Below are 11,203 nucleotides of genomic sequence, written 5' to 3' on the forward strand. Positions count from 1 at the left end.
GTGTGTACATTGGATCACAAATTACAGCAGAATTTGCAGAGACTGCCATGTGCTGCAGTTGGTGAATTGGCTTTTGATATCTGAAGTTTTACCAAGCAACGATAGCAACTGGCAGAGAAGGAGGAGAGCAGCTTTTACGGCGAAGAGTGTTGAGAACAGGGCAAAATTTTGGCCTGGAAGCCCTGGGGACACATCCCCAGCCAAGTCCCATTCTCTGACACACAGTGTAGTCTCCCCCTGACAACCCCCACTTATCACAGGGTAAGGGGATGCCATGCTGCAAGGTTTGGTCAACCAGAGGTTTGGTCAACCAGAACAGAGCAGTACCCCTCCTTTGAGCCTGTGACAGAGCGGAGTTGCACAGTGACAAGCAGAAATGTAACTGGAAGGAGTGACAGAAAGTGATGGCGGGAGAATTTAGCTTGTGGGAGCCCTATACGCTGTACTGTGGACGCTGGTGTGCAGTGACAGCTGATGAGTGTTGGTGGGTAGGACATGAAAGAAGGTGACATCCTTGCCACATCCAGATGTGTAGACAGCTTGAGAGAGAGATGGTGTGTATGAGTCCACTTGTCACACATCCAGGTTTTTGTAACGATCAGCAGTTACTCTGGAGGAAAAACGACAGTGGTGGCGGTGAGTGGAGAACCACCAGGGGTGCAGAAAGCACTCGTGCCACAGACAAGCCATTAGGCATTGCCACAGGGGACTGACTCATCCCAGAGTGCTGCTTTCTCAAGACTGTCAGGGAGCGGTGCTGGTTCAGTGCTGCTGTTGTCCCTCTCAGCCTTTGGCTCATTCCAGCAGTCGTCAGGAACTGCTTCAGCTGCTCAGCAGTGACTAAAATCCCACGATTGTTATTCTCAGGGAAATTCTCAAATTATGTGTTAGAAATGTTAAAGACAGCATTGCCCCCGTAAGTGGATTATTTCTTGGAAACAGTTCAAACTGTGTGTGTAAGAAACCAGGAAACAGCAGTTTCTGAAGACAAACAATAATGAGGTGGTTCATCCCTGTTTTCTGTAATATTACAGACCCATATTACTAGTCAAGGAAACTGGTACTGTTATATCCATCATCCATCGTCTCTCAGCTATGCTGGAGAAGTGTCCTGCTCACTTTAGTGGTGTGTTGCCAAAACTTTTTCCACCCATTCCCCAGAATTATCTCTGTGTACATCCATGGCTTTAGGACTGCATAAATGAGCTGTGTAAAAGGCTTCCTGCGTTGTCCAGTGTTATCTCTTCCACTGAAAGATTGTTCCCTAAAGCTCATGGTTTCTTATCTAGTGCTTTTTAATTTTAAATTGTGGAATAGCACTGAAAACACAAAATGGAGCTTTTATTGCTTCTTTCTGTAAAGTTTTCTGCCTTCATTTTTTACAAGTTGGTCTCTGTAGCCAAGCCTATGGTGTGATTTGTCTTGCTATCCCCACTGGAAATATATCAGGCAGGAGTTGCCTCCAAACTGACTCTTTACACCTTTCAGGTGCTTTGTACCCTGTTAACTATGATGTATCCAATATTCTAAATTCTCCATTTTTAGAGCAACACTTTCTCCTGGACAAGTGCCCTTTTCTCATTTTACTTTTTCTCCGCAGTGGTCTTCCCTCCAGGTTTAAGCCTCAATCAAAATTAAGATGCTTTGCTGTCTTTGGCAGACTGAGCTCAACCAATGAAAAGAAAAAAAAAAGTGTCTTCGTGTCTTTATATGATGGTTGTCAGGTTGGAAGAGCAAAAGCGTTGTTAGAAATGTGGTGCTAGCATGTGCTTATTGTAGCGAACCCCCAGCAGAAAAAATAAATTTGATTTCTTTTAAGGAAATGTGTGTAGATGCTCGCACTGCATTCACGCAGCGATGAGTTAGCTGCATGCTTTTGGCTGCTGCAGCTTCCCAGCTCTTGCGAGGCTGTTGCTTAAGCAGGCGGTATGTGTGTTTGCCTTACCCTGAGGTTTCAGATCGAGGTAGAAAATGTATGTGAGCAGCAGCAAACTGCTGGCAAGAGGCACGTGATACAGTAAGTGCTCATTCCCTTTCTGTCCTGTCAGTTCTCCCTGTTTGAGGAGAAGGCTATAACAGTATCGATGTCCCGTCTGCACATAATGTACTGCACTGCAGGGGAAGTCAGTTGGTGTGGTGTCAGTCACTACTTCACTTATTTATTCTCTTCGATGCTGAATTTTCACAGCCTGTTGTCTGTGAAAAAGCTTTATCTTCAGTCTTGTCCTAAAAACTCCGCACCTAGACCTGATTAGAGCAAGCTCTAAGTATTTGCTGTATGGAGCACCTATGACACTTTCTACAATAATCAGTGAACAAAGATTCTTTCCGTAGCAACCACACAGCAGTGATGCTTTCCTTTCTGATCTTCTGTAGTTGTTCGCTGAAATGGTATCAACCCTTCAAGCCATAAACACATCCCACTCTTTTACCGAACAATATTGCCTTCAGAGTTAAGACCTTAATATTTTTATATGTCATGTTGTCCCATATAGGAAGCCATTCATATATATTATGTCTAACACCATTGTATCAGAGGAAAACTGTAGAAATGTGATTAAACATAATCATTAAACCCTTCATTTCTTTGCTTTGTATACTTACAACATCCATTTCTCAATATTGTCAATATTTTACTTTGCCACTGCAACTGCTGCTTGCTATTTACTTGCTGTATTTTTAACATTTAGCCATTTATTAGAAATTTGAAAGATCTACAGAGGTCATAAATTGTGAGAAAATGCCTAAAATCAGATCGAATTTTATTTCATTCTATGCATTTATTGCTGTCATTGTTAGCTGACATTCTCTTAGCTCACTATACTCTGCCCATAATCTAATCTCCCCTGAAGAGGCGGGCAGCAGTGTATGAAGTGATTATAAGGATCTTCAACTGTCTTCAAGGATTTTCTGTACTTGGATTGCAAAAGCATTTTGATCTGTTGTTGATAGAATGGGCACAATAAATCCCATCGTTAGGGTTCCTAGACCACCACCTATTAATAAGGAACGATCTGGAGGGCAAAGAACATGATATAAATTCATCACAAGTGGACTCAGAAATAATCCTACCGGTTTTGACTGTATTGCCTAGCATCACAGCAGCTCTGAATTTCGACCCCTTACTGCAAGTCACATATGGTTAGTTTTCCTTCTGTGCCTGGAGAACAAAGATTTTTCTGATTGTGATGCTTTACTCCTACCAATGCAATGCAGTGCGTTCCACTGTTCTGTATTTTTTACTATTTGGTAAAAATATATTGCACCTGCGGCCACGTGTAGCTATAAAGGCAACATTTTTTGCACTGAAGCACATTCTTACTGGCTACCCCTTGAAGGCCACTGCCTGTATGTTACCGCACTATTTTATTTTTCAAAAGACTCTGGACTGGGAGCGCGCAAGCCAAGTTTTGCGTTTCCAAATGTTTGAGATATTAAAAAGCAGTGAGGGATTGTATCGCTAATGCCAGCTCACTCCTACCGCAGCTGGCTTGCACGTTAGTCAGAGATCTTCCCTTTCTACTCTCATGGTCTGAAAAGTGTGCAGCCCCCCATTGTAGGTGTGGGTAGCTGCTGCCTCCTCTGAGGATTTCACTGGTTTGTTTTTTATTAAACTGGTGCCTCTCTAAACTCAGCCTGGCCACCTCATTTGTCCCGTTGCTTTTCCATCCTGCCGACAGACCCTGCTCGTGTTGTTTTGCCTGACATAAACCCGTCTGGCTGCCCTAATGTAATCCGTTCACTCAGCTAATTCCCGGGTTGTTTGTTATGGACCCCATCCAACACCCACTGAAGGCAACGCAACCTTCAGCTGCCTCGGCAGCTGTTGGGCCAGGCCTGTAAAACAGGGACTTTTTTTGCTATTTTCAGGATATTAAGAGCTTGGATTACTTAAAAACTGCACAGTATGTTTTGGTCAGGATGAAAGGAGGAAAGGCGATATGAAAAATTACCTTTGATGTGGCATCTTCCACTTTCCAAGTGTTTTGGAGACACTTTGGAGCAAAAGACATTGTTTGGATCAAGGTAGTTACCCAGGCCACTGCAATGGTTGGGAGATGGGGAGGCTCCCATCACGCAGGATTCCTCACCCCTCTCAGCCTCCTCTCTGTGAACAGGGGAGCTTGTTCTCCATCAGCTGTGTAGGCAATGAGTTTAGACTAGACATCTAGTTACCAGACAGCCGTCAGTGGATCCTGTGGAGAAACACATAGATCTAGGATAGATCCCACCATTTTACCCTTGAGAAATAAAGCTTTTTGGTCATTCTGGTCCAAGAACACAGGAGATTAAGGAGACAGTGCTCTAATTGCCTTGGGGAGTTCAAATTCACCTTGGGGAGAAGGGGAGCTTCTCACCACAGGAAACAATTAACATCAAGCTGAGGGAGCCTCAATTTCGTCTTCCCAATGCCAAATAGAAGAGACAATAGATTAACTTTGGTTACATTTCTCGCTAGCTGCTTCTGACATGTAATGATACTGTGTTATTCTTCATTTTTTTAAAGTTTTACCTTGGTTTAGAAAGGACATTTTATCGAATGTTCATTAGCCACTGCAGACATCATTCATAAATCCATCTCTGTGGCCCAGAGTCTCCATTCTGACAACAGCGTGGGAGTCCTGTATAAATTAATTTGCAATTCCACTTAAGTTATCCATACATCAGATCTTAGTTGTGACTGTCATTCGCATGACAAATTCTCAGGCAGGTTTCTGTCAATAGAGAATACATTCCCACAATTCAGGTATAATGCTAGGCTTCCAGTAAAAATGATGATGTTTTTTGGAGCCAACACACTCAGGCTCCAAAATTTTAAACCCAAAGGGCAGCAGTCGTTAGTAAATCTGCTGCACAATGTGATATGTAGAAACTTGCCTTAAATAAAACATAATTAAGGTGATTTAACAGAAGCTGTATCCCATAATATTTCTTAATGGCTAATTTAAGGGAAACGAATTTTCAACTTTGTTGTCTGGGTACTTTTTTTTTTCTCCTCCTTTTTTTTTTAAAGAGGTTTTTTCCAAAGAGCTGTGAACACCCAGATTACTATTACTTAGTAATAGTTCCAATTTCTAGCTACGAGAAGAATTAAAAAACCACAGTAATAGTTTGGGGTGGGGGAATCCACCATTGATAACATCTTTTCAGATTTTATCTGCATTTGAACTAAAATGGGAATTGGTCCATGCCAAACAGAACAGGCACCTTCTGGGTTGCTCTGTTTGATTCTGGTTATGGAGATATATCTAGAAGGGCTTTGGAGCTCCTGGTTTCAGTGCACACTGCAGATGTACCTTGATCCAGTTTTGGAGCAAGCCCAAGTGAACACAGCCCTTTGTAGCAACCTGGTTTCCAAAGGTACCAAAAAACATAACTCATTCAGGTCAGGTCCTTGAGACAGTTGGGTAACCCGGATGGAGAGAGTGCTGCAACACACAGCTACCCATCGGCTACACCTTGCAATATCCAACGCTTGCCTCATGATTTCAATGGCAAAGTAGGATGGCAGTAAATTCAACATAATTACAGTTCTCCAGACTGTGAGAAGACAACGTAATCAACATGTAGATTACGCTTGTTAATTTTTTCAGATTATACTTGCAGTAATGCACAATGCTCCGAAGTTTCAATTGATTCCCAGGGGTGAACTATCATCAGAAAACTCAGAATCCAGCACACTGTTCTTCTACAACCTCCAAGCTAAGAGTTTTTAAGTAATAATAATAATAATTCATATATGTTTGTTTTTTCTCTGCAGTTAATATTTTGACACCAATATGGGAAAGCAAAACAGCAAACTACGCCCTGAAGTCATGCAAGATTTGCTAGAAAGTACAGACTTTACAGAACATGAGATCCAGGAGTGGTACAAAGGCTTCTTGAGAGACTGTCCAAGTGGACACTTATCTATGGAGGAATTTAAAAAAATATATGGGAACTTTTTCCCTTATGGGGACGCTTCTAAGTTTGCGGAACATGTATTCCGCACTTTTGACGCCAACGGAGATGGAACAATAGATTTCAGAGAATTCATCATAGCCTTGAGTGTAACGTCGAGAGGTAAACTGGAGCAAAAGCTGAAGTGGGCATTCAGCATGTACGACCTCGACGGGAACGGCTACATCAGTAAGTCAGAGATGCTGGAAATCGTGCAGGTATGTGCTGTTCAGAGGCACCCCTTGGCCTCCCTCCTTCCAAGCAAATTATGAAGCAATGTTGTAATGAGACACTGAATTAAAAACTCTGGTAGCATTTGGGGGTTTATGCTCTTGGTTCTCTGTATAACTGCTTGAATATAAAATGTTAATTCTTTTGGCAACGATCGTGTCACAATTCAGACTACAGCATTTGATATCCATTGCAAGTTCTTCCTGAGCAACAGGCTGCGTGGGAAGTTCTCCTTTGGGAGTTCTGTTGGGCAGGAGGACAGCAACTAACCTCATAAATGTGATTCTGTCCTCTGGGAAATCACTGTCAATTAATTACAATTAGTTACAGTTGGACCAAGTAGGTATCTTAGATCAACCAGTTAACTTTTAAGAAAGGCAGGCTCACTCCACAATAAGAAACAAATCTACTTTGGAATCATGTTGTTATGGAGAACCAGCTCACAATTTAAATTTTATTTTATTTTTTTAATTCTAGCAAGGTCTGCATACTAACTGCCTTTATATTGCCAGTACAGATAAACCTTATCTGGGCAGACAATGATTCCATACACAGCCTCTTTGCATGCATTTTCTTGTGGTGTTGGTAGGAGTCCCACCTCACTTTGGCTTCCTCTAACAAGTTTTTACCCTTGAGGCACATCACTCTACTGAAAACTTTAAAACATTTTTGATATGGTGGTATATTTACACAGCTTGAGCCTGGATAATGCAGCACTGTTTAAAAAGAAAAAAAAAATCCTGTTATCAAGATCCGTTCTTTCCCTGGAAATTTTGAAATGCTAACTATGTACCGTATTATTCAGATTTATATTTGTGCTGGAAATCAAGGGAAAGGAATGCACTCAAATTACAGGCTGTGATGGCAAACTGCATGTATGGAGTCAGCCTAGTGCGTGGTGCCCTTGTCGTTCTACCAAGGCTCTTCTCATGCCCTCCAGACAGTCACTAACACCAGCACTTGCATTGCTTCAGCAAGACCAGATACAAAGCTCAGCAGCAAATGTAGGGGTGTTGTGTCATCTTTCACGTATTCTGTTTTATCTTCCTGTGTCTGAGTTAAATAACAGGATTGCATTCAGTCGTAGAGATGTCCCTCTCTCCATGCCATGACAAACCCCATGGAATATTTGCATTAGAAGATACTCTGTTCCCTACATATCTTCCTCTCCCCTGGGTAGTATAAACAGGCTATCAATTATTGTTTTCTTAGCTCTATTTCTCCTCATGAGAAAACAAAGGGAGTCCCAAAAGAACTAACAAAGTACAAATCAAACACAAGGAGCCAAACCCGAGCAAGTGCCTGCTCCTCTGGAGAAGGAGACACTGGGAAGGCCTCAGTGCGCAACAGCAGCACAGACCTTGCAGACCAGAAGATTTACAAACATGGAGAACAATGCCACAAATGTGTTCATGTCCAGTTTAATGAAAACATCAGTGGCTGGATTCTCTGTAGCAAGCCAAGCAAGGACCAGCAAAACCGCCAGCTTTTTCCATTTACCCCAGATCTGCTCGCCAGCATGATTAGAGGCTGAAGTGCTCTCCCTCCTCTTCACAGTCGTGTTGGTACCAAATCATAGCATTGCCCTTTACAACCACGATGCTATCGGCAAATGAAACAGCAGCTTCAGGATCAGTGTAGGGTGACATTCTGCCAATTCGTACATCCAACCCAGAGCAACACTTGGCCTGTGTACAGCCCTCAGCCTGGTGCTGCAGCGCTCCCACCGCACTTCTTGGGAGGCTTGGCTCTCTCCTCTTTTAAGAACACGCCTGAAACTCAATGGAGCAACGATGCTTTCTCTCATTTACTCTCACCCCATATTTTGAGGGACCACACAAAAACTGGTTATAGAAGTAACCAGCCTAACAAGCCTGAGTAACAGTCATTTCTGCACCATGGACCACCAGCCATTTTACAGTCAGGAAAGTTGTCCTTTCTGCGGTGGGGCTTCCTGTGAGGCAATGTGCTTGTAGATCTCACCCTGTTCTCTTCTTCTAGCTTTTTATGGTTGCAGTGATCTTCCTGTATGGCACTGGTCACCCGTAGCTCCTCCTGGTTGGGTAGAATTTGTTGCATAGTCTCTGAAAGCGTGTTCGGCTGATATGTGAAAATGGAGTAGATGAGCACATTTTCTCGCTTCATTGAGAGGTTCCTTTAATGCAGACTGATTAGACTTAAAAAAAACAGCTAACAACTATCACTTTCATTTACGAAAGATGATCATTTTTTAATACAGAAAGACAGGATTCTGTATCAAATGTCTTCCTGGGGGCCCTCAGCCATCACAATCTTTCTGATAGTGAAAAACAGAAGTCTGTAATATCTCTTACATATGTCTCAGAGGAACCTATTACAAGTCCCTTTTCTAACATACATTTGCATATTGATATAGCAGGATTTATTATGTTTTCATCGGGATTTTTGCATGAGACAATACATCAAAATGAATGGTAAAAAAAACCCACAGAAAAATATTGTCCCTATTACTGTGGGATTACTGTATCTTAAATAACACAGGGGCAAGGCACACTTTTCTTCTTTTTCAGTCTGCTTTTCTTTGTGTTGTGAAAGTCCTCTCTCAGTAGTGATTTTCACTGTTACGCTGGTGGTTACCTGCATTTCCTTTCTCATGCTCTGGCCTAATCTAACAGCGCTGCCGGCAATGCAGGCATTGCACTCTTGGTCAACATTTCGAGAAGGTGCTTGTGGTAACAGTGGCAGCAGCAGCAGCACTAGAACAGCAGAGCTGCTCGTTAAGGTGGCTCATGTCCTACAGGAGCCCTAGGAACTGGCCAGCTGCCAAGAAGAGGACCGTGAACGGTCCATAGCAGCTTTTTGAAGCCAGTTTTCTCTGCAAAGTGATGGGCTAGAAGGCAAAGCACCTGCATTCCTTTAAGCTCCATTTACCATAGTGCTGTTAACTGTGTACGCGTAGTCTATCACAGAATCACCACACCTGTCCACAAGCTTCCCCTAGGCAAGTCTCCAAAAAGCCCTGCTTAGAGACACACATGAGCCATCTGCATGGAACTGTCTGCACAGTTTGGAGGATCACATAACTTGATGGACTTTAGTGGTGGGCTGATGATTGCAGAGCCTAATAAAAGAAAGTCCACAGAATACCACTACACCTACCAGGCATAGCACATCTGCAAAGTGCTGTGGGAAGATGCTTCATACCACAGATCCTCTAAGATTCTTCTGTTCTAGAAATGCTTTTCGTGTCTTCCATGTGTTTACCTATAATCTAAATAGCTCAGTCCACTCAAAAATAGCTGCAAACCAGCTAGAAGATCTGTTTGTTCCCCTTGCTGAAATGGGACATATTTGGTGAGAGTCTGAAAATAAGAGTTCAAATAAGAGATGGAAGCCTTGTTCTAAGGGTACATTTTTTAGCAGTGTGGAGTCATAAGGCATCTTAAGAATAAGGTATCTTAAGAATACTGAGCTGAGAGATGAGAATAACACCTCCAGTTTAATACAAATAGAGCACTTGTGTTTCACTTGCTGGGCTAGCTCATTTGTAAGCCAGGAAGAACCAGAAGCTGATATGGGAAGAAGAAGAAGCTGATATAGCTGTCGGTAAAGACAGTGTCAAAAATCCCCATGGGATTGAGAGGAAAGCAATTTTTTCAGGACAGTTATTCACTTCATGAGATTTTTAGCTGTCAAAATTTATTTCAGCAGAGTAAAAGGGATTGCCTCAAAATTTGTGCTGTCATTGCCACCACAGTAAGGAGCTCTTTGACACTTTGCCAAGCATGGCAGGAAAGTGCAGCCCCCACCAAGGTTTCTGGCCCGAGTGCAGCAGTGGCAGCCGGCAGCTGGGAGCAAAACCTGTGCAAATGGGCAAAGGGGTGAGATTTGCCCTAAATCACCCATTGCTGCTCATCCACATGCAGGTGGAAAATCAAGGGGGAGAGCTCTGCAGGGAACCAGTCAGTTCAGATGAAGCTGGAGCCCGCGCTCACTCCAGTGATGCACACAGGGCTCTGGAAGCACAATTTCTTGGTGGCATTCAGGGGCACCAGGGAGCTGTAAGGAGCCTCCTGACAGAAGTCCACCTGCGAAGGCTGCCCCGACTCAGGTGTCTGCTGATAGATAACCACCTCCAAACCTTCTCCTACTGAGTGCCGCCGATTGCTTCCAGCCCAAGTGCTGTGAGACCAAGGAGTCATACTCCATGCAGAGTGGAGCCCCCGCAGTCTTTCAGTCCCAGGTTACAGCCCAGGGTTAGTACAGCCCAGCTCCACCTAATTATTGCATGAAACCAGCTTCCTTTGAAAGCTTGCTCTTTCAAACATGCGATAAAGAGCTCTGTGTAGCTGCGCTGAATTAATATGGGGCAAGTCTCAAGATTCTTAATCAGCTTTAGCTGGCTTTTACTTTGGGAAAACTTCCCACTGAACTTCTGAGTAAGGACATAAGAATTTGTCCAGAGTAACCATTTTCAGCATGAAAGGAACACTTACTATGTTATTCCCATCTGGCTTTCCTAGAATATCTCATCTGTTATTCCCTTCACACGCCTCTGTGAAAAGGACCCTGTAGGATGAAGTCATCTTGAAGTGCTTTTTTTTTTTTTTTTTGTTCTAAAAATCTGCATATTCTTACTATGGTTACTTTGATGAGAGTAAACACGCCTGCACTCCCGCTCTGGGGCATTCCTCCCACACTTTCAATACAGATTCTCTGCTTTGCCATCCTCTCACCCAGAGTGAGGGAATGACCCCTCCACCTCTCTTCCTACCCCAGACAAAAGCCAGACAGCTTAAGATGCTTAAACATTGGCAGATTTATAAGCCTCATCTCTGCTCTGACCTCTGCGAGCCTTGCATGCTGATGAGGATGAGGAAGGTGTAAATTCTTACTGTCCACCCTCTCCTCTTTTTTCTTCCCCTATTCCCTCCTTCCTCCAGCTCCCTCATCTCTATGTTCTGGTGCTTGCATGTTCACCCCTTCTTCTGTTCTCCTGGTTATCAGATGATCATGGTTGTGTGGACAGCACCCCTGCCTGTACGGAGGCTCT

The 11,203-nt window shown here is 43.3% G+C and overlaps 1 protein-coding gene across 1 annotated transcript in view; it reads left to right on the forward strand.

Annotated features, from left to right (window-relative positions):
* NCALD (neurocalcin delta) overlaps positions 1 to 11,203 on the forward strand; it is a 50,744-nt gene that overhangs the window by 36,795 nt on the left and 2,746 nt on the right. The window contains exon 2 of the mRNA XM_009891820.1: positions 5,762 to 6,158. Within this exon, the coding sequence (XP_009890122.1) occupies positions 5,781 to 6,158 (378 nt within the window). The 5' untranslated portion in view covers positions 5,762 to 5,780. The remainder of the gene's footprint in view (positions 1 to 5,761; positions 6,159 to 11,203) is intronic.

The sequence above is a fragment of the Charadrius vociferus genome, unplaced genomic scaffold (assembly GCF_000708025.1).
Source record: "Charadrius vociferus isolate BGI_N301 unplaced genomic scaffold, ASM70802v2 scaffold15, whole genome shotgun sequence".
NCBI lineage: Eukaryota > Metazoa > Chordata > Aves > Charadriiformes > Charadriidae > Charadrius > Charadrius vociferus.